Source organism: Dermacentor variabilis, chromosome 6 (genome assembly GCF_050947875.1).
Source record: "Dermacentor variabilis isolate Ectoservices chromosome 6, ASM5094787v1, whole genome shotgun sequence".
Taxonomy (NCBI): domain Eukaryota; kingdom Metazoa; phylum Arthropoda; class Arachnida; order Ixodida; family Ixodidae; genus Dermacentor; species Dermacentor variabilis.
The window spans coordinates 46,118,532-46,145,887 of NC_134573.1; the positions used below are offsets into that span (position 1 = coordinate 46,118,532).

The 27,356-nt window shown below is 43.0% G+C and overlaps 2 protein-coding genes across 8 annotated transcripts in view; one reads left to right on the forward strand and one right to left on the reverse strand.

Moving 5' to 3' along the window:
* milt (trafficking kinesin-binding protein milt) overlaps positions 1–18,245 on the reverse strand; it is a 142,975-nt gene extending 124,730 nt beyond the window's left edge. Inside the window, exon 1 of one of the 2 annotated variants that reach the window (XM_075695024.1) lies at positions 17,945–18,245. In XM_075695024.1, coding sequence (XP_075551139.1) covers positions 17,945–18,043 — 99 coding nt within the window. In that variant the 5' untranslated portion in view covers positions 18,044–18,245. The remainder of the gene's footprint in view (positions 1–17,944) is intronic. The other variant, XM_075695026.1, reaches the window with a different exon arrangement.
* Positions 18,246–18,470: 225 nt separating this feature from the next.
* LOC142584776 (glycerate kinase) overlaps positions 18,471–27,356 on the forward strand; it is a 69,215-nt gene continuing 60,329 nt past the window's right edge. The window contains exons 1-5 of one of the 6 annotated variants that reach the window (XM_075695032.1): positions 18,472–18,811; positions 18,952–19,007; positions 20,178–20,282; positions 23,739–23,864; positions 26,181–26,407. In XM_075695032.1, coding sequence (XP_075551147.1) covers positions 23,742–23,864; positions 26,181–26,407 — 350 coding nt within the window. In that variant the 5' untranslated portion in view covers positions 18,472–18,811; positions 18,952–19,007; positions 20,178–20,282; positions 23,739–23,741. Of the gene's footprint in view, positions 19,008–20,177; positions 20,283–23,738; positions 23,865–26,180; positions 26,408–27,356 lie in introns of all 6 variants that reach the window. The other 5 variants (XM_075695030.1, XM_075695033.1, XM_075695028.1 and 2 more) reach the window with 5 other exon arrangements.

The window sequence follows — 27,356 nt, forward strand, 5'->3', positions numbered from 1 at the left end:
CGCAGTTGTTGCCATTCTTTAAGTGTAGCCTGTTTTGTGGGCACAGGTTTGCCCAATAAAACTTAGTTTCAGCTTTCACAGTATTGCTACTGTGTTCTTTATACGTCACTCCACGTGACATCTGGTGGAGGTGCGGGGTATCGATCCCCGTACCTCTCAGTAGTGCAGTGTGGTAGAAGGCAATGTGTAGATTCCTTGGCATGTATGCCTACTAAAGGTGCTTTGTCAAGGACTTTTCACACATCACGAAGCCACGTACACATCTAACTAAATGTGATGCCGAGTTCAAGTGGGAAACGCCGCAGTCCGACGCATTTCAAAAACTCAAACGACGCATGCAGTCGCCGCCACTACTTGCACACTTCGTCGAGGACGCCGATACCGAAATCCACACTGACACCAGTAGCCTAGGCCTCGGTGCCGTCCTAGTCCAGAGGAAAGACTGATTTGAATGGGTGATATCTTATGCTAGCTGGTCGCTGTCAAAAGCGGAAGGCAATTATTCTACGACTGAAAAGGAATGTCTCGCCATCATTTGGGCTACAGCAATATTCCGCCCTTACCTATATGGCAGGCCATTCAAAGTCGTCAGCGACCATCACGCGTTGTGTTGGCTAGCTAACTTAAAGGACCCTTCAGGACGGCTGGTTCGGTGGAGCCTCAGACTACAAGAATATGACATCATGGTAATCTACAAGTCCAGACGAAAACACTCTGATGCCAACTGCCTATCACGTGCCCCCATCGATCCCCTGCCGCAAGACGATGAGGACAACGATGCCTTCATTGGAATAATAAGCGCGGAAGATTTCACTAAACAGCAACGAGCAAACCCGGAGCTAAAAGGCCTTGTCGAGTATTTGGAAGGGAACACCGAAGTTGTCCCAAAGGCATTTAAGCGCGGATTGTCTTCGTTCACGCTGCAAAACAACCTGCTCGTGAAGAAGAACTTCTCACCAGTCCGTGCCAACTACCTTTTTGTTGTTCCGGTAGCACTGCGTCCAGAAGTACTATACGCCGTGCATGACGATCCAACTGCTGGGCACCTCGGATTCTCCCGGATGCTGTCGAGGATACAGGAAAGGTATTACTCGCCATGTCTGACCGCCATCGTCGCCCGTTAGGTCAAGACAAGCCGAGACTGTCAGTGACGCAAGACACCACCGACAAGGCCAGCAGGATTACTACAGCCTATCGAACCTCCCTGCAGAATATTTCAGCAAATCGGGATGGATTTGTTGGGACCGTTTCCGACATCAACATCCGGAAATAAGTGGATCGTCGTGGTGACGGACTCTCTCATCCGCTTTGCTGAAACTAAAACTCTACCAAAAGGAAGCGCAGCCGAAGTGGCAAAATTTTTCGTCGAAAACATCCTGCTGCGACATGGCGCCCCAGAAGTCCTCATCACCGACAGAGGAACGGCCTTTACAGCGGAGCTCACCCAAGCCATTCTGCAGTACAGTCAGACAAGGCACAGGAGGACAACGGCCTACCACCCACAGACGAGTGGTCTTACGGAGCGCCTGAATAAGACCCTCGCTGACATGCTAGCAATGTATGTCGACGTCGAACACAAGACCTGGGATGCCGTCCTGCCGTATGTAACATTCGCCTACAACACAACAGTGGAAGAAACAACACATATCCTGCCGTTTAAGCTGGTTTACGGCAGGAATCCGACGATGACGCTATCTATCTACCTACCTATCTCCAGCGCGCCGAAGAAGCCCGGCAGCTCGCCCACCTACAGATCAAGAACCAGCAGCGAATCGACAGCCGACACTACGACCTCCGACGACGCTTCATCGTTTACCAGTCTGCCGATCGTGTTTGGGTTTGGACCCCGATATGCCGACGAGGAATAAGTGAGAAACTATTGCGACGCTATTTCGGACCCTACAAGGTCATTCGACGTATTGGCACACTGGACTATGAGGTCTTGCCAGACGGCATTTCGCATTCCCAGCTTTCACGACCTGAAGTGATCCACATAGTGCATCTGAAGCCCTATTACGCACGCTGATGAACTTCCTTATTTTTTGTTTTCTTTGCTATGAATGCTTTTTAAGAGAGGGGTATTGACACGTGTACTTGTTTCTCTTTATCAGGCGACACATTTCATTGCCTAACAAATGTTATCGCACAGCGCAGGACACGCCTGCATGTATCCGAAGTTTCTGGAATGTTATTGATGCTTCCATCCGCTGTCTGTGACAGAACCTTGTGTAATGTGATCGCAGGTGTGCCCGACGCGAATAATGTAGAACTCTGTGGAAGGCACGCGGGTCCCAACGATTACACTGGAACATTCAACGACTGATGTATAAAAGCCAACGTGCTTGACCCGCTGATCAGATTTTGGCGATCGCCGACAGTGTTCGCCGTTGTCGCCATTCTTTAAGTGTAGTCTGTTTTGTGGGCACAGGTTCGCCCAATAATAGTTAGTTTCGTTTTTCACAGTATTGCTACTGTGTTCTTCATACGTCACTCCACGTGACAGTATAATGTTGGCATTCTTCCAGTTCGATAGTTCATATAAAGGGCCCCCAGTTTTTCAATCATTATGTCTCCTCCATCTTTGATTAAATTTGCTGTTATTCCATCTTCTCCCGCTGCTTTTCCTTGTTTCATGTCATGCAAGGCCCTTCTAACTTCATCGCTAGTTATAGAACGAGCCTCTGTAACCTGTTCATTACTATTTCGAATGCAGGTATCATGGCTGCTTTGGGTACTGTACAGGTCAGTACAGAATTCTTTCACTGCTTTTACTATATCTTTGAGATTGCTGATGATATCACCCTACTTATCTTTCAGTGCATACATCCTGGTTTGTCCTATGCCAAGCTTCCTTCTCACTGATTTCACGCTGCGTTCATTTCTTACTGTTTCCTCAGTCTTTCGTACATTACAATTTCGAATTTTATCTTATTTTCTCCTTGTTGATCAGTTTTGACAGTTTCGCGAGTTCTATCTGATCTCTTGAGTTGGACACTTTCATTCTTTGTTGTTTCTTTATTAGGTCCTTTGTTACTTGGGAGACCTTACCTACTGATTGCCTTGGTGCCTTACCTACCACTTTAATTGCTGCTTCTGAAGCCAGCCTAGTTCCTGTTTCATTCATTGCCTCTTTGTCATCTTCATCTCTCTGTTCTAAGGCTGCATATTTGTTTGCAAGTGACAACCTGAATTGGTCTGCTTTTACCCTTACTGCATCTAGGTTAGCCCGTTTCTTCTTGACCAATTTTGCTCTTTCTCTCTTCAATTTGAGGTGAATCCTAGCCCTCACTAATCTATGATCACTGCACTTTACCCTGCCTATCACGTCTACATCCTGCACTATGATGGGATCGGCAGAAAGTATGAAATCAATTTCATTTCTTGTTCCACCATTAAGGCTTTTCCAGGTCCATTTTCTGTTGCTGCATTTCCTGAAAGAGGTGTTCATTATCCTCAGCCTTATTCCTTTCTGCGAATTCTACCAGCATCTGTACTCTAGCGTTTTTAGAATCGACGCCATAGTTGCCAATTGCCGTTTCACCCACCTGCTTTTTCCTCACATTTGCATTGAAGTCCCCCATTACTACTGTATACTGAGTTTGCACTTTTCTCATCTCTAATTCAACATCTTCATAAAACTGACCTGCTTCCTCATTGTCATGACTCGATGTTGGAGCGTGTTGTGCAATATTTTACCAATTTTTATTTAAAAATTAATGGCCCAAATAAAAAATTTGCTAGCAACACTCACTAGATTTTAACCTTTCCTTTTTTAAATGCAACAAACCTCATAAAATTTGGTGCAGTGGTTGCTGAGAAAGACTATTTCTCCTTCCTCATGTGTTTAGATAGGAGGCCCCGGAGATAAAATGTCCTCTTAAGCTCACTTCAGAACATCTTATGGCACCCGCTGCAGTAGCCCAGTGGCTGTGACACAGCACTGCTTAACTAGAGGTCACAGGTTCGATCCTGGCCGCCGCAGCAGCCACATTCCGATGAGGTCAGAATGCAAAAACACCCGGGTACTGTACATTGGGTGCATGTTAAGGAACCCCAGGTGGTCAAAATTAATCCAAAGCCACACCCCACTACGGCGTGCCTCATAACCAGGTCACAGTTCTTGGCATGTAAAACCACAGAAATTATTTTTAGAGCATTTCAATCTGGAGCTTTCCAAATCTCTACAAATAAACAAATAAACAAACATGCAATATCTTTTTCTTGCGACATATTTGCAGTTTCTATTTCTAGATAAGTGCTTACAGAGAAGCGACAACAAGAAAAGGGTAAAGAAAAGACCTACAGGTCTGTCAGGGTCCCAACAATGGCCCTGACACCTCCCTAGCACAAAAAGTGTGCAAACCCGGAACTGATAAGCTGAAAGAGATTGTGTACGTGGTGCATCGCACGCACACTCTGACTGGGTTTCCCCTCAAAAGGAAGGAAAGCACTCTGTATCCCAGTCATTCCTCTGCACTTACTACAACTATCACAAGATATCTGGTATGAAGCAACATGATATCAAGGTAGGTACCACGAAGGAAAATTAAAAGGGATCATTAAATTAGTCTAAACTGAGAGATAACACTTTCAAACCTCTCAGCACGCTTTGGTGCAATGAGGTGGCTTACAGATGAAGAAAGTAAAGGCAAAGATTTTATTTTTTTAGTGCAGCACCCAATAGCAGTGGCAACAATGATATCAAGGTGATGCAATGAACTCCGCACCATTTTCATATGGCAGTGTCCTTTCACTGTGTTTGGTGTTAAAGGAGTACCGACAAGTTATCTCAAAATTATTTTCTTGCTATAAATGGAAACCCATGTCCCCTAAAGCCCCCTTGCAAAGGATAAGAGCACCCTAAATAATTTACCATATGACTTTTTCTATAAGCTAGGTTTAGTTTTGATACCTAGACAGCACCACTACAAAGTGGCTTACATAATTCCAGCGATTGCAGCCATGCAGCCACATGCGAGTGGAGGCAGAAGAGGTGCCAGCAGTGCCCTTCTTTGTTTCATTAGCAACATTATCATCTTAGTTTATGAGCAACGTAATTTCTTTTTTAATCTTATTGCTACACAGTGTTAGCTAACTTTGCCCTGTGTCATGACATCACAATAATATTGAACACAGGGGATGTGTATTCAACAAGGAGGCATGCTAATGCTATACATTTCAATGGGACTGTAATTAAAAATTATGCAAAAAAAGGACACATAATGCATCTCTTCTTGTGTTTAGAAAACATTGATATATTACAAGCACAAGAACAAGAAAGTGCAGTTCAATAATACAGATATACTGAAGCGAGGAAACTGAAAGTACAGCATTTTATAACACAGCTTACAATAAATAATGTAAAGGTACAGGACAGAACATCACATATAAATAAGACAAAGGATCAAATACAAAGCGAGATTCCAGTCTGAGATTTGGTTCAGCAAGGTAAAAAGACAACTGCTGTTGATCACTTGAATTTAGCAAGGTGAGCTTTGCTAAATCAGGTTTAACTTAACATCTTTTTTAATTACTATTAAATTTCACATTTGTTTGTTTTGTTCTTTTGCTTTAAAGCTTACCATACTCGGAAATCCTCTTTGACACAGGTAAAAGTCGTCACATGCATGAAAAATAAAACATGCATATTAAGCGAGCATATGAAATGCACTTGATCAACAGTTTACTGATAAAAACACAATGATGCACTATCACTGAAGTCCACTGCAAACAAAACTCAAAGATCCCTCATAAGCACATTATCAGTTTTGCTGACAAATAAATTGTGTTTCTATCAGAAAACCTTTGACCCATGAGCATCCTGCAGGCTAACCTTTTTGAGATTTTGTACAGAAAGTCAGGTTTTAGGTGTTTCATGACTAAAAGCATAGACTTTCTAACATTTTATTCTGTTTTTGTTTGCACGCAAAAGACAACCCCCATCTTCCTTTTCACGAATAAATATAGAACAGATTATTCAGCGCTATGTTGTCAACTACAGAATGCACAGCTGTATGACTGAATATGGCTGAACACATTAGCTTTGACCATTAGAACACACGGTCTTTAATTGCTTGCTTTCACTAGAAGGTTGCACTTTCTTTCATGTCATGAGTTTCTCCGGATGTTGACTGTTATGTGCTTGTTCTAATTCTTTTTATCATGTATTTAGCAACGCTTATCGGTATATGTAAGTCCGTCCATCGTAAGATAATGCAGTTGTTATTAAGCGCAGCATCTCCTCTTTTCTGCATGTCATTTCTATGTCCATATCCTCAGCACTGCCTTGTTTTAAAATGTTTTGAAAAGAAATTTTCTTGCGAAGAAAGAAACATCCATTTAGCCACACCGAGCCATAGCCAAATCATATGACAGTGCATTTTGTACTTGCCACTGCTATCCACTTTGGCTTATATTAGTCCATACCGCAGTTTCATTTCATGCAGACCCAAAGTCGGCCTTCAGGAAGAAATGTCTAGCTTATAAAAAGAAACGAGAGAGAATGTTTCATTTTTATTTGTGTAACAGCTGCATTCTGACAAAAAAATACTGCAAAAGAGAGGCAAAAGAAAAGCATAACATACAACACAAGGCCATATGGTTAATTGCTTAGAAGCTCTGGCATAAATTGATTGCACAATCTCTAAATCCTGAGGCCAGCGTTCAACCGAGTGAGTGACAGGCCTATACGCTACATTATGCACTTAGATGAGCTACTGCTGCTAGCTAGAAAAGTGTGCAGGCGTGCATCGGAGGTTGAGCAGATGTCAGTAGCGTTTTCTTTTTCTTTTTTTGCCACAAAGTTCCATGCATTCCAGATGCCACACTGAATCACCATGCATTGCATTATGATATATTAAAATAGCTTCCCTACTCGAGCAGCTTCAGCTTTGAAAGCTATCTGAACCTACTCTACACACTCAACAGCAGCAGTTGTGGAATAGCTGCACTTTAAACTGTAACCAAAAAATTTTTTTTATTGTTCTTTCAGTGTGTGCCACATCCGGAGAAACTCATGACATGAAAGAAAGTGCAACCTTCTAGTGAAAGCAAGCAATTAAAGACCATGTGTTCTAATGGTCAAAGCTAATGTGTTCAGCCATATTCAGTCATACAGCTGTGAACTTCTGTAGTTGACAACATAGCGCTGAATAATCTGTTCTATATTTATTCTCGAAAAGGAAAATGGGCTGTCTTTTGCGTGCAAAGAAAAACAGAATAAAATGTTAGAAAGTCCAAGCTTTTAGTCATGAAACACCTAAAACCTGACTTTCTTACAAAATCTCAAAAAGGTCTGGCTATTATGCAAATCTATACACCAGTCTGGTAGTTTTCCATGGTTGAAGGCCATACACGCAATATTAACAGGCTGTTGTGGTGCACACACGAGGTAAAAAGGTGCGCAGGTAACATTGGCCGGGCAGCAATATATAACAAATGCATTTTTGTATTTCATCCCCATCGAAATGCGGCTGCCGCCACTGGAATTGCACCCGTAACCTTGAGCTCGGCAGCGCAGCGCCATAGCCCCTAAGGTATTACAGTGAGTATGACCTAGATTCTATGCTAAAAGAGCCAATGAACTCTGAAAGATTCCAAAACTTCTCCTGGTGTCAAAGCGGTCCAAATACAAATAATTACTCTGAGGCTTGTTACAGAACTCTGATGTATTGACAGTGGCGTTAAAGTACAAAATTGAAAAAAGAAACTGGCACTTTCACCTTCCTTTTCTCTTCTAGTAAGCAACCTATAAACGTGAAATTAAAGTAGAATTCTGAAAAAACATCATAAAGTTAATGCAATGACCTTGATTTCATTATTTTATCCAGGTATGCTACTCAGCAGTGGCGTGACTTGTTGACAGCGATGTTTCACACCCGTAATAGCCGTTTTAAGTGATCTTTTTTTTTTTCCATAACAACAACCGAACTGAACAGCGTCAGTAATATTGTAGTTATAGAAAATATTCTGATCGCCTCTCGACTCAACTGATTTCTTTTATCTTGTAAGTTGCATTAATTACTGTGTATTCCTAATTAACAATGGCACAATAAACAGGGACGGAGGAAGATGCAGGAATGACAGAAACGAGGTGCTGGCTTTCAACTGCACAGTGCATGTGTGTAAGGGTTATTTGTCATAGTCTTTTCACGCTGTTTAAACACATGGCATGCTCATCACCGTACACAAGCGGAGAAAGGAGAAAAAGGAAAAAAGAAAGTTATAGAACTCATTTTTTTTCTTTCTTTTTCTTGTGTTGCTCATTCGCAAGGGCAATGCACATGTCCTGTGCAGTAACATGTCAGCTATGAAATGGGGCAGCGACATGAATAAAAATCAAATCGATTTTCATGTGTTCTTACATTTGTTTTTCAACCCTGGTCATTGCTCAGTTGTTGATTATGAACCACTACCAACTTGAACTGTTCACCATTCTCCTGAATCTGTAGTCTTCGCTAAATTAGGTTGCTTGAATAGGTTGCTATATGCAACCTGCACATATATCTCACTTCTGCACTGCATACAGTTTCACTGATATCCAAATTTTTTTTCTGATTTATTTTGCCTTTTATTTCTTGCATTTCTTTCCTTGTTCCTGCCAACGCTTGTGTTTTCTATTTATACAGTATCTCACGATACTAATATACCCCTACTAAAAAGATTTGCAGTGTTTAAAATTTAGTAGACAAGAAGCACACGCAAGTGGTTACGTTGCATATCCTAATAGATACATTAGCTATGTTCTCAATAAACAGCTGAGATATTTAGGAATAATAACACCAATAGCCAAATTTTACTATCCTTTAAACAACAATGCATATCATCATCATCACCAGCAGCAGCAGCAGCAGCAGCCTATTTTATGTCCACTGCAGGACGAAGGCCTCTCCCTGTGATATCCAATTACCCCTGTCCCGCGCCAACCGATTCCAACTAGCACTTGCAAACATCCTAATTTCATCACACCCCCTAGTCTTCTGTTGTCCTCGACTGCACTTCCCTACTCTTGGTACCCATTCTGTGCCCCTAATGGGTCCACCGGTTATCTAATCTGCACATTACATGACCTGCCTAGCATCATTTTTTTTCTCTTAATGTCTATTAGAATATCGTCAATACCCGTTTGCTCTGATCCAAACCGCTCTCTTTCTGTCTCTTAAAGTTATACAAGCATTCTTCGTTCCATCGCTCTTTGCGCAGTCCTTAACTTGTTCTCAAGCTTCTTTGTCAGTCTCCAAGTCTCTACCCCATATGTCAGCACTGGTAAAATACACTGATTGTATAGTTTCCTTTTCAATGATAATGGTAAGCTCCTAGTCAAGAGCTCTCTATGTCTGCCATATGGTATACAACCCATTTTTATTCTTCTGTGAATTTCCTTCTCATGGTCAAGGTTCCCTGTGGTTAGTTGACCTAGGTAAACGTACTCCTTCACAGACTCTAGAGGCTGACTTGCGACCTTGAACTCTTCTTCCCTTGCCCGGTTATTTATCATTATCTTTGTCTTCTGCATATTAATCTTCAACCTCACTCTTACACTCTCCCTGTTAAGGTCCTCAATCATTTGTTGTAACTCGTCTGCAGTGTTGCTGAATAGAACAATGACATCGGCAAACCGAAGGTTGTTGAGGTATTCGCCGTCGATCCTTACTCTTAAACCTTACCAGTTTAATAGCTTGAATACTTCTTCCGAGCATGCAGTGAATAGCATTGGAGAAATTGTGTGTCCTTGTCTGACCCCTTTCTTTATAGGTATCTTCCTACTTTTCTTGTGTAGAATTAAGGTGGCTGTGGAATCTCTGTAGATATTTTCCGGGGTGTTTACGTAAGCGGTCTGTACTCCTTGATTATGCAATGCCTGTATGACTGCTGGTACCTCTACTGAATCATGTGCTTTTTCGGAATCTATGAAAGCCATATAGAGACGCTCATTGTACTCTGCGGATTTTTCGATAACCTGATTACTGACATGGATGGGATCCATTGTAAAGTATCCCTTCCTGAAGCCAGCCTGTTCGCTTGGTTGACTAAAGTCCAGTGTTGTCCTTATTCTATTGGAGATTATTTTAGCAAATATTTTATATGATACTGGGAGTAAGCTAGTGGGCCTACAATTTTTCAGCTCTTGAACGTCTCCCTTTTTGTGGATTAGTATAATGTTTGCATTCTTACAGTTTTCTGGGACCCTTGCAGTCGATAAACACTTCGTATAGAGAGCCGCCAGTCTTCCTAGCATTATGTCTCCTCCATCTTTGATTAAATCGACCGTTATTCCGTCTTCCCCTGCCGCTTTTCCCCGTTTCATATCTTCCAAGACCCTTCTGACAACTCAAGTTATAGGAGGAGTTTCTGTATACTGTTCATTATTGTTTTGAATAGAGTACTCCCCAGTCCTCTGGGTACTGTACAGGTCAGTATAGAATTCTTCCGCTGCTTTTATTATACCTTCGAGATTGCTGATGATACTACCGTGCTTATCTTTCAGTGCATACATCTTGGTATGTCTTAAGCCAAGTTTCCTTCTCACTGATTTCATGCTGTGTCCATTTTTTACTGTTTCCTCAGTCTTTCTCACATTACAATTTCAAATATATCTTATTTTCTCCTTGTTGATCAGTTTTGACAGTTCCACGAATTCTATCTGATCTCTTGAGTTGGACACTTTCATTCTTTGTTGTTTCTTTATTAGGTCCTTTGTTACTTGGGAGACCTTACCTACTGATTGCCTTGGTGCCTTACCTCCCACTTAAATTGCTGCTTCTGAAGCCAGCCTAGTTCCGGTTTCATTCATTGCCTCTATGTCATCTTCATCTGTTCTAAGGCTGCATATTTGTTTGCAAGTACAGTACCAGCGTAAATTTGTTTGCTTTTACCCTTACTGCCTCTAAGTTGATCTGTTCTTTCTTGACCAATTTTACTCTTTCTCTTTTCAAATTGAGGTGAATCTTAGCCCTCACTAACCTATGATCACTACACTTTATGCTACCTAACACTTCTACGTTTTGCACTATGCTGGGATCGGCAGAAAGTATGAAATCAATTTCATTTCTTGTTTCACCATTAGGGCTTTTTCAAGTCCACTTTCTGTTGCTACGTGTCCTGAAAAAGGTGTTCATTATTTTCAGCTTATTCCTTTCTGCGAATTCTATCAGCATCTCTCCTCTAGCGTTTATAGAATCGACGCCGTAGTTGCCAATTGCCTGTTCACCCGCCTGCTTTTTCCCTACTTTTGCATTGAAGTCGCTCATTACTACTGTTTACCGAGTTTGCACTTTTCTCATCGCTAATTAGACAATGCATAATGCGATGTATGATAAAGCAAAAATGCACTCGTTCTACTACTTGTATACACCTATACATATATCTGGCAATAATTATAACAATAAGTAAAATAATATTGTCTTCAAAAATTCCATACCTAGTAATCGGTGTATGCAAGAGCACCAAGCTTCTGGTTTTATAACCACACAATGGAATAAGTTTTAATCATGACATTCAGTTCATTCACAGCGATATATTCAGTATAGGCTGCTGTGAATTCCGAGAGGAATCCTGTAATTTTTACTTTTGTTAAATTTCAGCAGCTTCAAATATGCTCCCGAGTTCTGCGAGTACTAATCTGATTGTGTGTGCACTTTTTTTCTTTTTATGCACCCGACCCATCTCTCTGAACTGGCAACAACTATTTGCCTTATTATATTTAAGAACTGCAAGATTCGTATCGCAATTCCACTGCTGACCTTTGAGCAGTGGTGTTGGTCTCTGTATTTGCATTTCCTCTTAACAGTGAATGTTAATGTACTCTGCCAGCAGCTGTACTCTCGAGGCTGACACTGTCTGCTGTGACACCAATGTCATTACCGATGTCAGCTGCGTCAATGAAACCCAGCTGGAATCAACTTTATGTGCAAAAAGAAAAGGCAAGGAGGGAAAAATGGCTGTAGATAAAAGACAGCCTTCAGTTGGCCAAAATGAACAAGATTTTACACATTATCTGTCAAGGCCCAGAATTCTGTTATTGATTTGAACAGCAAGCAAGGGCAGAGGAAGAACAGGAGAGTGCCCACAGAAGCCTTTTGTGCCCCTACCTCAAACACTCTTAAGCTGCTGTGTCGCCGTCACTTGTTTTATCCGCACTTGTCTTAGCACAGTATAGCCTAGGCTGCCGTTCTGCCAATTACCTTCACTCTCACCCCCGCATACATGTGCACACATTTCTTCTTGAATCTCATCTGTTGTGCTGCCTTTTGTTGTAATGAAATACTAACTTTCTTTCCCAGCAACAGATCCTACTGCTGAATACATGCTACTTTTCTGGACTTTTGAAAACAACAGGTAGTTGACAGGGAGTGATCATTGTGGAAGTGCTACTGACTGAGAAAGCTTCATTTTCCAAGGCACATGAGCATAAAAAGAGAGAAGAGCTAACTTTACAGCCACCAACATAAACATGCAAATTTTTCTAAATTTGTGCCGATCTTGTTTCAATTCTGCTGTCATCTTCATCAGTGAATTTTGTTTCCTTAAGGCTGCACTGGGCGGGTATAACGTAAAACTATTGCAATCTGTTTTTGTTCCAAATCAGCAATTAGCCCTCGATGATAGGTCAAAATGGCTCGTACTCTGCCCATATGGGTGTGGCACCCACCCGTATGAGCTGGACATGAACCATTGTGACCAATCAGGGAGGGCTAATGGCCGATTTGGAATAAAAAAACAGACACATTACAGGGCCCCTGTTTACATTCACCCTAATAAGCGAGCAATCAAATGGTTTGGTGGTGCAAGGGTGCACAGCCTACCAGGAAATGAAACGGCAAAGAATCAGCAGCTGCGTGTGTGCTAAACTACTTGCAGCAACATTTTCACATTTCCTTGATGTAGCAATGTTTACGCAATATAGTGCCTGAAAGCAGTGATGAGCACTTGTTGAAATCGCAAATGCTTCCACTGAGTACTCTTGACAAGTGCTCAATGTGAAGACAATGCCAATGAGAACTGTGTCTGACAAGAGCTGTCATTAAACACACCCTCTTCCGATGGACTGGCCCGCCAGTCTGTGCCAACAGCCGCATGCCTGAAAGTGGCAAGCTGATATCACGGTGACAGTGTTCTCGGGTGGACAAAACTCTCAAAATGCCAAGTAGAAAAGACTTCGAGGCAGTGAGGCTAGCATGCTCACGCATGCGCACGTGTCAAACAATGAACTCAATAGCTTCCTGGCAGGGGCCTTCAAAATGGGGACGGCAACAGCGACGATCCCGTGCTTCAATCTCTTGGGTGCCTTGTGACGGCGTGCTGAGACACGTTTAAAAACTACTCATGACCGAACTAGGTGGTGACTCACTGCTTCGTGTGAAGTAATCCCACTCTTCAAACTTCTACGTATGCATCTCTCATTGTCTTATCAGTCAGGGTGATAAACCATTTATGACCTTCCAGATTTCTTCCAGGAGCAGCTAGGCAGCAGCAAACAGACAGAAAGGCAGGTTCTTCACTGCCTTCTAAAGGATAGATGTTGGGAGCTTGAACAGTAGAACATTAAATTACAAAGCACAGTAATTTCCATAAGTTTCAAAAAGATTCTAGTTTATAAAGAATAAACTGAAAGAAACAAAGCTGCTGAGGCTGCACTTCTATTGGCTATGGGCATAAAATAGAAAAAAAGATGCATATGTAAAAGCAAATCTCAAATGCTGAATTTGTAGTGTCTGTTGTCTTACTTTCATACACGTTTGCATGATTTACATCTGCTTGCAAACAAGGATACAGTGAGGTAATTAAAATAGACAATTTCAAGATTGCACAAACTGCAGCCTACACAAGTAACGTCAGTCTTTCGTTCAAAAATCGTGCAAAAAGAAAGGAACAAGCGTTGCTTTACATGCATAAATGCAACTATTAACATCATTGTTTAACACACATGCTAAGGTGCTGCAGAAAAAATTTAAGCTCACACCATTTATGTACTCTACTGCCGACCAAATGTAATATGCGTACTACTGTGTATAATATGAAATTAAATAAGCTAAAATGCATGAAAGAAAAAGTGCATTAGTCTAATAATATTACAGAAGAAAACAAAAAAAGAAGCATTGCAGGCATGTAAATGCACCTAAGAGACTAGGATGAAAGAAAGGACAAGACAAACGAATCACATAATTTCAACTGATTTATTTACACAGCTGCAATGCTGAGCCAAATCGTTCAACTAGCAAGTTTTGCCTTGAATGCAGTCAACACCATTAGGTTATCATGCAATGGAAAGCAAGAAATCCTTATTGTATGTGCAAAAATTATATTTAACTGGGCTCCACATCAAGAGAATAAGCCTCAATATGGTAAGTGAATTCCCCGCAAGCCAACAAAAGAAATAATAAACATCGCCATCAGGGTGGTTGATATAGCTTTATAGCTTTTGTTGCCACAAATTCTAGACATGCATCAACAGAGGGCTTGTAACTGTCACACTGTTGTCTCCGTATGGGCACATCTTGATCCTGTGCTACTGAAAGCTATGCAGCACAAATAGACCAATCTTGCCACATTCGTTATGCGTGCACTCCTGTAATGCTGGTGCTATTAAGCCTGTAGTCTTCGCTGCTTTCCTACTATGCTTGTGTTCAAGGCAGACTTGCAAGAAATGCTAAGGGAACTGCCATGTTGATATTTTCCAGCAAACATTAGTTAGACATGAGAGGATGCACCTTCTCAATCAGCACTGCTCCTTTCGTAGAGTAGTTTACAGCGAAGCTGTTAAGGGCATCTTTCCCCACTATCGTGTCTGCATGCAGAAAAAAATCCAGAAGATAGCGCAATGCCGGGTTGACCCGCGGCAGAGGTGATGCAGGCGTTAAGCACTCTCTATCCGTGGGCCGATCCCAAAGATAGTGCAAGGCCAGGCCAACCCGCGGCGAAGGTGCAGTTCGCCATTAAAGGGCCCACATGCACAGCTCCGTTGGTCATCCTTCTTCACAGAGTGAAAGGGCACCGAGTTTTTTTATTTTGACTTCCCTGCTGGAGGACTATGCAAATTTGTCACGATTAAAAAAGAAAATACACGCTTTTTGCCATAGTTTTCCTTCTGCCAGTTAATAGATACAAGTGCTGGCATACTTTGCGGCAACTGGTGTAGTGTAACTTGTGAGAATGATCTATAAAAGAGACTTTAGAAAAATCAGAGGCCTCAATTTCAAAAAGGCCTTAATGTCAGCAACCTCAAACTAAATCTTTACCTTTCCTTGTTGTATTTCTTGCGATGGCTCAGTGGGCGTGGCATAGTGTTTAGCCCGAGGTCGTGGTTTCAGCTGCTATCCTTAGCAGCCACATTTTGATGGGAGTAGGATGCAAAAAAGCTCGGGTACCAAGCTTTGGGTTGCCTGTTCAAAATTCCAAGTGGCCAAAAGTATTGCAGCATGCTCCGCCATGCTACTCACAGCCCCATGTTATCTCGGGTTAAACACACTCAATCTTAACAGCGAGACAACTTCCAGCTAAAATGGGATCAGCGAATTGTGGCACTTATTTTTTTACTCCTCCTCTTTCATGTGTACTGCACTTGTTCAAATAATCTTTTATTTTTTAGCAGGAGACAAGTTCACAACAGCGTACCCTGCAACTCATTCAGCAACTAGAGGCGCCCTCTTTCTTTTATCTTTCCATCTCAAGCGCTCTCAACGGCTTGTTGCTCTCATTTATGTGTGTGCCAGCGCGCCGGCCGGCCAAGCACAATCGGTCTCATCTGCAGCAGCACACGTCTTGGCAATTGCACCCCCCCCCTTCCCAACACTGAGCTGTCGTGGAACGTCCCCTCAGGCATGAGATATACATAGAAATGCCGCTGTCACGCTTGTGTTTTCAACCACGTGTTGTGGAGTGAGTACTTGCACAAGGCATGTGTGGCTGCCATAAAGGTGGGCCGCTCTATGGCTTCAGACAGGGTGCCCTGCGAGGGCAAAGTGCATGCTATGTGTCTTGCGATCGAGTAGACAATTTGCTTGGAACTGCTAAACTTGCTGTTATGTGCAACACATTATGCATGCCACAAAACATCGCTCGAAAGGAAACTGTACACTGTAATAGAGAGTCGGTATTGCACGAAGCATCTAGTCATATCATTTGTGGTCAGATTACCATCATCCCATAGATGCTGCTCGTAGTCTACCTGTTTTGTATTTTGCACCATTGAGCAATTCCTTTTTTAACAGTATGGTGACCCACAGCTCCTCTCCACATCTTACAAAATCATACGACTGTGCAGTGTTTGCCTCTTTATATGCTCTCACGAAACGTTCTGCACCCCTTGAACTACCACCATGAGAAAATACTTTGCACATGTCAGACGCATTTGCCAAAATACAGTAAAAAAGCAGTTCAATCTGTTCATGTTCGAATTTATGTTGATAGTACATGAGCAAATCCCGCCGGCTAGCATTAAAGGCTCTGTGAAGAGCTCTGTCGGCAAGAAAAAAGTCCCATAAAGACAAGCAAAAAGAATGACATAGAAACATAATAACAATAATGTAAGACAATTGTTTTGAAGGTGTGTCAGTCTGTGTCAACCACTAGGTATTTCTTATGAAGCTTGACAGTTTGCACCTCTTAAATAGAGCATTAAGACAGTCACACGTCCCAGAATATCTTCCAAAATACCTCAAGAGAAAAATGGTCACAGGAAGATGGCAACAAAGTGATCAAGCTAAAGTTTTGACAAGGTGAATGTCTTCGTAAGGGACACAAGTCGATTATTCCAAAACCCTGATAACCTCGTCTACTTCTTTTTTGTATTTTTCCTAGACTAAAGATTGCATAGTCATCTCCTCAATGGTTACAAAAAACAATGCCTGCTGATTGACGGACTTCACCCGGTCACGAGGTAACGCCAGGAATGTGTTCAAGCATGTAAGTTATCACGCACACCCTTGTAAGGTTCTTAACACAAAAGGGTGTAGCTACATGTCATTTCATTAACACAGCTTTGCGACAAGCGTATAAATTCATGTTATAGTGCCAACACAAAGCACACCGGCCACAGCGCCTGGGAGAATATATTCTGTTCCGCACCATGTTTGTCTTTCTTTTTTCTTCCGGCGCTAAAATCGTCTTGCCGGCTCCGACATCCAGTCGTGCGAGGTGTTTTGCATGCCCCAAATATGGTCAAAGACCATGCGTCTCGATGCACAGGCGAAGCAGCGACGAGGCGGCAGTGCAGCCAGCGACTCACAAATCAAGACAGAGCGGTTCAGCACGTAACGAGTTACGTAGCACCGGTGGAAACTGAAGAAAAATAAATAAATATTAGCGACCGCAATGACCTGTTCGCGGTGACGTACGGACGCTCCAGGGACGTCACAGCAGCCCGGGGGTTGCCGAAGCGGTCGCGGCACAAGCAAGCCCGGTGCAGTCAATCGACGTGCAATATTTCGAAGCAGATATATATCCATGCACGACGGTGTGACAACGGGTCAGCCGCATTTCCGGATGACCGACCTTCGCGACGCAGCAGGCCGCACAGAGGACAGACGAGGCCAGTGAAGCGAAAGAGCGTGCGAATTTTTCTTCTCCGCTACCGCTAAGGCCATAAATAATGAAGCTGCCAACTGTGTACCGTAACATACTGCACGGCGGCGAAAGGAACATTTAAATAACGGACGCACCTGGAACCGCGCCCGCGGCCAAAAAATAGCCCACGGCGCTCGTTCAAGCTGCCTCCGGGTGAAGCGAATGTTTATTTGTACGAGCGATGGCATAGTGATCTTGAAAGGGTGAGCTAGGTCAACACAAACCACACCGCAACGCCCGCCGAGGCGCTCCGCACACCTCCGCTCGACAGGGTTTCCTGCTAAAGTGTGGTCATTTAGTGGGCGAAATGAGCGCTGCCACGGCCATAAGCTCAACGAGGAAAGGGAAAATGAGCGCACGAACAACTTCGCGCGTCACATACCTTGCCGTTTTCGCGAGTGGCACACGGTGGTAACGCGAACAAGAAGCACTCGTAGCCAGACCAGCGGCGTCCCTGGGCACCGTCCGAAAGTAACGACATTTATCCCGGCAAGCGGTTCACTCGTGGCGATGGGTCTCACATCCGTTACAGGCACACACACGCACTCTGTTGAAGCGTCGATGATCCTTGAACGCCGCAAACCACACACACACTTTCACAAACTCGTCCCAAGCGGCACAAGGCACAGTCGGCACAGGCCGATTACGTACGCCACTCTGAGAACTGCGAACCGCCGCTGAGCATTGTTAATTTCCCTAAGAAAACCCAAACAATCCCTAGCCGTCATATTTTGCCTTTGGTGATTCCTTGTTTGCTTTTGTTTCTATACTCAAATATTCTAGTGGATGTCCAAAATTTTTGAACATAAGTTTTCTTTGAAACGACTTGCAAAAAAGCTAAAGAATAGGCATTTATAACGTCACGTGGGCAGGCAATCGGGGCATGGCCTAGGCGGCCTAGGGATTGGCGCCCCTTGCAAAAGTGTGCGAAACGCGTACTACATTTCCGAGTGTACCATAATGTACTGTAAGGTTTTATCGGCTGCGATCGCGACCTCACTCGCGAGGCTTTTATCTCGCCGGTTGTAAAACTCTTCCTTTTCTTTATATTTTGTTATGCAGTGGAGCTGAAATGGGCACGCTTGCTCGAGCGAGACTCGCGCGCTGCGCGTGAACAATCAGATGTGCAGAACGTGGAATCGTTTCTCGACGTGCCAGCTTACATCCACCGCTTCTCGCTGCGCCTGTAACAAGGCGCTGCTGCTTTGCTAGGCTTCGAGTCCGGTCGCTCACAGTACAAACACGCAAGGTAATCGGTTTCTCGATCGCGAGGAATCTACGGAGAAGTGTGTCGGTCGGTCGGCATCTGCTCGCTATAGACTTATCAACTCGATCTCGCTTGTAAGTTGATCTATAGTCGTTAGTTAGTACTTACTACGATGCTTCCAGGCTTGTGCAACCGGACCGGTGGGCTGCGTCGATCGGCCGGCGAACTGTGTTGCAAGGTCTGTGTTCGTCAGACGTGATGCTTTCGCTTTCGATAGGGTCTTGTCCAGTTCTTATAACTCGTTATTAATCATGCATCAGCTCTTGTCGGACGTTATAAAACGGAAGGAGTTAGGAAGAAAAACACTGCAGTTGCGTGTGCGAATATACACCACGCGCTTTGCGCTACATAAATTTCATCCATAAATATAATATTTTATGTCTATGGTCACATTCACGGCGGTAGAATAGGAGAGGTGGCGAAACGGCGTATTGGGCTCTCGAGTCGCCATCGCTCTGCGTAAGCAGGGGTAGTCTGGACCGATCTGTCCGCTCTGCCGTACTTGAAATATCTTTCTCTATGCTTGAAAGGACGTAGCCGGCGGGCGTCGCAAGCATTCAAACTGTGTTTTTATATACTTCTCTATGACTTTTGAGAAAGATCGAGCTCCGCATCGTAGTGCCGTACACCAGAGAGATTTTCAATCACACTGAATAGTTATCGTCGCTTAAAACGGACTTTTCGCGTGGATTTATGCGTGACTTCAGTCGCGTCGTCTTTTCTTGTTTATTTGATTGTTTTATTTCTTTATTCTTCTGGATAGAGATTGCTTCTGAGAGCTATAAGATGACTAATGCGTAATTGTCAAATGTATCACGTCTGAAACGAATATCTTTTTGATCTGTTCACGATCAAGTACATCTGTTTCTTCTTCCTTATAACAATATTAATAAAAAAAACTGTTTATTAGCATGTACGACTATGAATGAACAGTATTTACTGTCTCAAACCAACCGGACGTTATTCTGCTTAAGCTCCCTGCCTTCTACTTTTCTCTTCCCTCCTCCCTACTGTCTCAAAAGTACTGTTGTCGTGTTAACCAATATATATATATATATATATATAGCTACTATTATTATTAATGAAAAACGTTGGGTCGAGAAATCGTCAGTTTCCAAGCACGTTAACTACTGAAAAATTAAATTACTGGGACGACAGGCTGATTAAAAAATAAAAGTTCATCGATGCTTTCTGCAACACTGCAATATTCCTTATACAAGCTTCAGCGTGCGTGATCTGTCTGCAGTGTGCATTGATCCAAGTGAAGTACACAGCACCGCATCTGTAACAGGGGACCCAGCTACCACTTACTGCGTGTTTCACGCCGTTTCTATTCCTCTGTGCTCAGAGTGGCTGGCCAAGGTCAACCGCCAATACGAAGGCACAGTGTCACTGCTCTGTCCAGAGAGAACGGCGTATGCTCCTGTTGTTTACAGCCTCCAGCATTTCGTAGGTGCGTGCTTGCCTGAAAGGAGGAGGACAGCTAGCATCCTCCGTTGTCCCTCAGCCCTCTGCATTAGAGCGTTGCGCGCGACCGTGCTTAGGTGTTCCGCTTGGATATGTGATATTTATGGCTCTCTGTCCAAGCTGCACGCATGACAGCATGGGTATTTCTGCTCACTATGTAAAATTACCACAGTTGGAGCTGATCAAAAAAGAAAACAAAACAATTGGTGACCGTGCATCAGCGAAATTTAGTTACCACGAGGCGATCATAAATCAACCATGTCCATAAGCCCATACCCACAATGACTTGAAAACCAAATATTTTTTTACGTTGTACACCCGGCGGTAAAAATTTTCCTGCTTCCAGAAAAATATATACAGGTGCATCCCTTGCGATCAGCGTTCTGTGTCAGTCTTGTCGAGATTACACACGCCGATTAGAAATTTTAAGCTCCATAGAGCTTGATACACTTATTTTTGGGGGTAAGGCCAACAGACAGCCTCTATAAATTATTAAATTCATAAATTCATAAACAGCGTTTTAAAGCCAGAAAAATTGCGATAACAACCGAACTCTTGCAGCACAGCGAAAGCTTAAGATGCGAGTCTTTGAGCCCATAAGCCCCTTTTGCCACCTGGCGACTGCTTTAGAAACTCAAGAGGTATGGCGACATGGCTGGGGCGCTCGTTTGGCCACCTCTCGTATTCTCCTAGATGCCGTGTCAGCATCTACATTGGCTAAGGCATTTCGAAATGTCTGCCCGATGCAATTGTCATAACTACCATCATCGTCACTTACGTGACACGCTCGTCGTCTGTAGCATTGCCATCAAAATACTGGGGAGGTGAATCAAGGTGCAGGTTTGGTTTAGTTGGTAGGACATAATTAAACTAACAGTGCAAACTTAGAACTTGGACACTAGCCCAACAGTTTGCTTTACTGTCCCTGTCACACAAACGAACGTGGGCACGTCACATCACGAAAAAGATGTTACTGAACTAGGCTGAACACAATGACTTGCAATTGTGATGTCCATGTCACTATGTGCATTTTCTAGATTGCATTTGGCTCGACTGTATTATCTGTGGAAGAGAGCCAATTCGTGTAGAGAAATTCTATCAAGATCAAAAACACGCCATGTCATACTTGTATAAACCAGCACTCATGTACGTAAACGAGAAGAAAGGGGTTAACTGAGGGGCCCAATTTTTATTAGTCATATCATAAGAAGCCAACTAACACTGACACCAAGGACAACATAGGGGAAATTACTCATGCTTAATAAATGAAATAAAGAAACGATAAACTAAGGGAAATGAAAGTGGATGAAAAAACAACTTGCCGCAGGTCCCCACCTGTGCCAAGTTGTTTTTTCATCCACTTTCATTTCCTTTAGCTTATCGTTTCTTTATTTCATTTATTAAGCATGAGTAATTTCCCCTATGTTGTCCTTGGTGTCAGTGTTTGTTGGCTTCTTATGATATCACTCATTTACGTGTGGCCCTGAGAAGTTTTGTTTTTTCAAGAAGAGTGGCATGTGTGACAGGGACATAAATCATAATGATCACTGTGAGCAATGTCGAAGAGAGTTGCATGTGCCACTGATGTTGCAGCCAAGTCTGCCAGTGCACAAAATGTTCCCCTGTCCGACATTGCATTTCTGCCAATTCTTTTAATGGATTCGGCCTACATTAAACTGGATTTTGTTCTCTCTTAACTTCTTGTAGTGATTTACTAGTGCACCAATACTAAACATAGTGTCGTGCTGTTAACCAGGTGCTCTGGCACATCAGCAAATTTTGGGAGACAATATGTACTTACACACAAGTGTGGAATTGATATGCGTGTGTGTCTACACAGCACACCTTTCGCTTTGGATGATATGTTTCTACAAAACCAGAATACTCGCAAGTCTGTGTTTCATTTTAATGCACACATTATATCCAGTTCTAGCTTTTGCAGCTGACACTGAAAGCGGTTAGGACAGGCGGGATATTTGAACTGATGAGCAGGTTAGTGGCCATAGCGTTAGTATTAAGTGGTCATATTGCATAGGCACTACATTGTACAACCTCCATTGCATGCTGAAATTGCTCGTTATGACTTTTTTTTTTTTCAAAAAACTTCAACATGAAATGCTTTTGGCCTGCAGAAAAGGACAATGGCTGCAGCTGAAACACTTAAGGTTCATTCAATTCATCTGCACTTTCTGAACTAGCTTATCAGGTGTTGCACTTCCCTATTTGTTTCAGCAGTTCAACATGATGGCAGCAGCACATAGCTATTTGTTTCACCCAATGCAGACTTTGCACATGGCAAGATGACAGCGTTTCCTGCCACTCGTTGGAGGGCTAGTGCAGGGCTTGTGGCAGTGGTACTGTGCTTGTTCGGCACGAGTAAGAACTGGCACTGAACTGGCAGAAACTAGTGTGGGGTGAATTTATTGAACTTTAATAGCACACCGCTTAGCAGTGTGACATACTGAAAGGAGTTCTGTGGCAGATGTGGAAGATCACCACAGCATCTGTCCTGTAGCCCACTGCATAGTGACCTATAAGCCACAACGTTTATACATTACAAAATTTAGTGCCTTTGCCTGACAAAAATTCATGGTGCAGCTGTCATTGCAGAGGTATTAAGTTGATGGTTATGGGTATACTGTGCAAGGCAGATGTATGTGTAGGTTCTTCGTGCTTGCAACTGCTGCACAGTGGCTGCCGCTGCTGCCTTTAATCTTAACTGTGCCATAAGCATGAGCTCCCTCAGACAGCCTTAAACATGGCAATGAAACTCACTGTGGATGGACTGGCTATGCTGGACGAATTCCCAGAGCCGTTAATGTTGAAAGAGATGATGAGCGTGCACTTTGTGGAGCTGCTGAATTGCCTAGCCTTTTTTCGGTCTTGAAGATTCACAACAACAAGCAATTCTTGACGGTTGGACACTTGCCCATTCATGTACAAGTGTTTGATAACCAAAAGTAAGCCTGGTATCCAAATGCGAGCACAGAAAGTTGTGACGACTGGGACATGGGAGCAGTTCGCAACAGTGCCAATGTGATGGTCTGCTGCTGCTTTGCTGCTGCCCACAAGGTCGTGAATTTGATTCCCAGCCACATTCTGGTATAGTAGAAATGCAGAAATACTCGCTTGGCCGCACAATAGGTGTGCATTAACAAATCCCGGGTGGTCAAAGTTATTCTGGAGACTGTGGCCCATGTGTTGCTTATGGATGATAAACCCAATCACATGATTGTTTGTTTGATGGATTAATTGATTTATTGATTGATAATTACGTGACATTTCACAATTTTTGTTCATATCCCACATATTCCTTATAGAAGTTAGATCTTATAACTCATATTGTTTGATTGATAGTTTTGTTGCTTAATCAATCAATGGCACTTTACAGTTTATTTGCTTCCTTGTTGCCTTGAGCTGTGCGCTGTTGCTTGGTGTGCAGGTCATGGCAGCAGCCATGTCCTCAAAGGAGCCAGGTGGAAGCCAACCACTGGGTGCAGTGCCAGCCATAGGTATGAACGTCTTGCGCCGCCATGCTCGGAACTTCCTGGAGCATGGCATTGAACAGGTAACTTTTAATCATGCACATACACTGTACTGGGGAACAACAACACAAGGCCAATTCACTTAAGCTTTATTACATAGTGTAACAGACACAGGCAAAAAGATTGGTTAATACTGGCACCATGTTTTAAAAGACCCTTCTTCATGAAATTAAAAAAATAATTGTTCCGCATTGAAATTCTGTATTCTGTCATGCATGACTTGGCTCAGATACCTAAGCAAATTTTTACTTCTTGATACATTTTTGAGCATCCACATTTATTCTGTACGTTATGGCCTAACTACTACTGTGTATTCACGATAAGTGTACTTCTGTATATATGTTCACTTTATCATTCTGTTCTGTGTAAGTTTTGTATACACTTGAACCTTGATATAACCAAGTCAGTAAAATTGGCACCTTGCTTCATTATATAGTTAATTTCGTGAACATCGTTAATTTTGTTATGATAAAATTATATCTTTTACTCAAATAAGTAGTTGCCGAAGAAATTTTCTCACCTGAAAGGGGCCATGAAATTTTCCGAATTACTGGGAAATTGAAAAAAAAAACAATTTTCAATGAGAAAAAAATTTATTTTGTTTAATTTGAAGGTCTACAACCAAAGCTACCCTTTCATGTTATGTTGACGATGAATTCACATTGGCGTTATGAAGCGAAGCCTGCAAAGCTTTAGCAGCCACTCCGCTGCTGTGGCTGACAGTGTCATTCACAGTGGGACAACGCTATCAAGAAAAGTGCAGGCAAATGAGAGCAAGCACTTTTGTCTGCCTTTCAATGCATCTTTGAAACTCAAGATTAAGCAATGTCCAGCACTAAGCACGTGCGTAGACAGCGCACATAAAGCCACAGCCATCTCGGCTCGCCATACTTTTGCATGCGCCGCAGATTTCCTGCAAGGTAGAATACGTAAGCCTCATGCGCACTCAGCTGCGCTGGCTGCAATACGCAGTGGAGGACAGACTTGAGATGGAAGCTCATGGGCCACGCCCTGTTGCTGCGCCCCCCCCCCCCCCCCCCCCCATTAGCGCGCACTTGACCATGTGACCATCGTTTGCTTGCTGCCCACCACCTCCCCTAGCTTGAGCAGAAAGACAGCACACATGAAGCTACCACCCTTCTCAACTCACCTATGCACGCTTTTCCTCACACCCACAGCAAATAGCACACGAGGTGCAATAGGATCTCGTCCCACTTGGACTTTAGACAGAAAACAAATGCGAGAGGTTTAGCTGCAATGTTGCTCAGCTTCGGCGGCGGCCGCTCTCTGTCGCACGGCGCACAATCTGAGAGGTGTGTTCACAAGCAGCCATATGTAATTAAAGCATTTGACCATCTGCGCCTGTGGAAGTTTCCATTTACTCCCTCGCTATTCCTTGACAGCAGCAGGAAAATTTCTTCATTATTGAAATTGTGTATAAATGCACTTAATCATATTGTACATGGTGTTCTATAGACAAAAAGCTATGAAAAGGTAAATACTCCTCTATATTGAAAATTTTATTATAGTCTTGAAGTTTACTATATCGAGGTTTAACTGTATAAAATATTTCTGCCTCCAATTTGTCTTTCTCATCAGGTGCTTTATGACCAAACCACAGCATGCACAAACGCAAAAGAAATATGAAAAAGGGTGCAAACACACTCGTTGTAACGAGTACAACATGAAGACATACAGAGACAGAAGAGTGGACAACCCAAGTGCCAACTTGCAAATATAGTTTTATTATGCACACACTGAATTACCGACAAAGAACTAAAAAGTGTAAATTGCTATTGTGCGCTACAGCGCTAACTTCAGTACATGTCTAGAAGTGCTGACTAATGGACTTGGTTTATTTGGAAAAGTAGTTGCGATTTGGCATTTTTTTGTGTCACTTTGCCTATGTTGTCTTCGCTCACTCTGGAGTTTTGCCGCAAATCATTGACCAACCCAGCTTTCGCTCCTATCCCAGTTCATCAGGTGTACGAGCAGCCATTTGCCAACATTATCACCAGGTTTGGCTGGTTGTGAGCATTAGGATGGTAAGAAAGAAACAGAGTCAAGCAAATGGAATCACTACGTCGTAAAGGCCCCGTTCAGAGCAAGGCTTTATGGACGCGTCTGTGGAACAAAGCAGCAGTAAACCTCGTACACAAGGAAATGAACATTCCCAGCTTGTCCCATTATGTTCTTTTCCTTGTGTGCTGTGTTTACTGCTGTTTTTTGCAGCAACTGACCCAGCTTTCTACGTTGTTATGTGACCTCATTATGTTCCTCGGTGTTAATTGCCTCTTGCCACTTGTCTGAGTGCGCATGCGTCTTGCTGTGACCTGCAGGTTCTCCCGAATGCACTGGTATCAAAGATGGTGCAGCGAGAGGGTGACGCACTGCGTGTGAACAATCAGCTAGTGCCGCTGGCACGGAACGCCTACCTGGTTGGCTTTGGCAAGGCCGTCGGGGGCATGGCGAATGTCATGCAGGAACTGCTTGCCGAGCATCTGGTCGAGGGCATCATCAGCGTGCCACAGGGCACTCGGCAGATAGCAGCCAACATGAACCGCCCGTGCGTACCGATGGAGTTTTGATGTCCGATTATGGTGCAAATTTCTTGCAATGCCAGGGGTCATTTTCCGAGTGCTGTGAAAGCACCTATGTAGTAATGCTTTTGCAAACTCTAGCTACCTTAACCATGACATGGGTGTGCATAGTTCATCCTTGCTTTTGTGCAAGCTTGCATGCCTCTGCTGGCAAGCTCCAACCTGCCCGAAAACCTGTGCCACCACCTGTGACCACCTTAAGCATACTGCGCTCTTTGAGGGGCACACTTTTTGAGCAACAATTGTCCTCATATTATGATGCACTTTGTTTCAGTGAGCCTGCAGTGTACCCTACATTGCTTTACTGTTTTTATGGCTGTATACAAATAATTATTCTCTCAAAGAAATTGCCAGATGCATACTTAGTGAAGATGAGATATATGGGCTTGTTTTTGCGCAAAAAGTACACCATGAAAGGTATAAAGTGTCTTATATATTTCAGGCTGCAATTTGGTTCTTTGCTGCACAGTGATAACCACCATCATTGTTATTGTGTTTACCCTCTAACCAGACTTATTGTGCAGAAACCTAAAAGTGACATATACAATTATGAAAAGAGACATTGGTATCTATCTACATGTAGTACAGTATAAAGGTATGAAGGAGACACTGCTGGTTTCCTAACATAAATCTACGGAAGAGAAGTGTGGACAAGACTGATGAGACATGTTTTTGAAAAAGTGCACAGCCAAAGTTGCCTACTTCTTTGATCCACCCAGCGGTGGAGGAAATTCATTGGCAGCCTTTCTGCTCAGTCTTGGCGTTCATTGAACACATAACCAAATTACTTGCATCTTAGTGAATCTATGTACACATATTTCTGGCCAAACAATACGAAACTGAAAGGCAGTGAACTTAAGAAAGCATAGGACACATTGGCTGTCGAAGTAATTGTTGATAAGGAATAAACTTAAA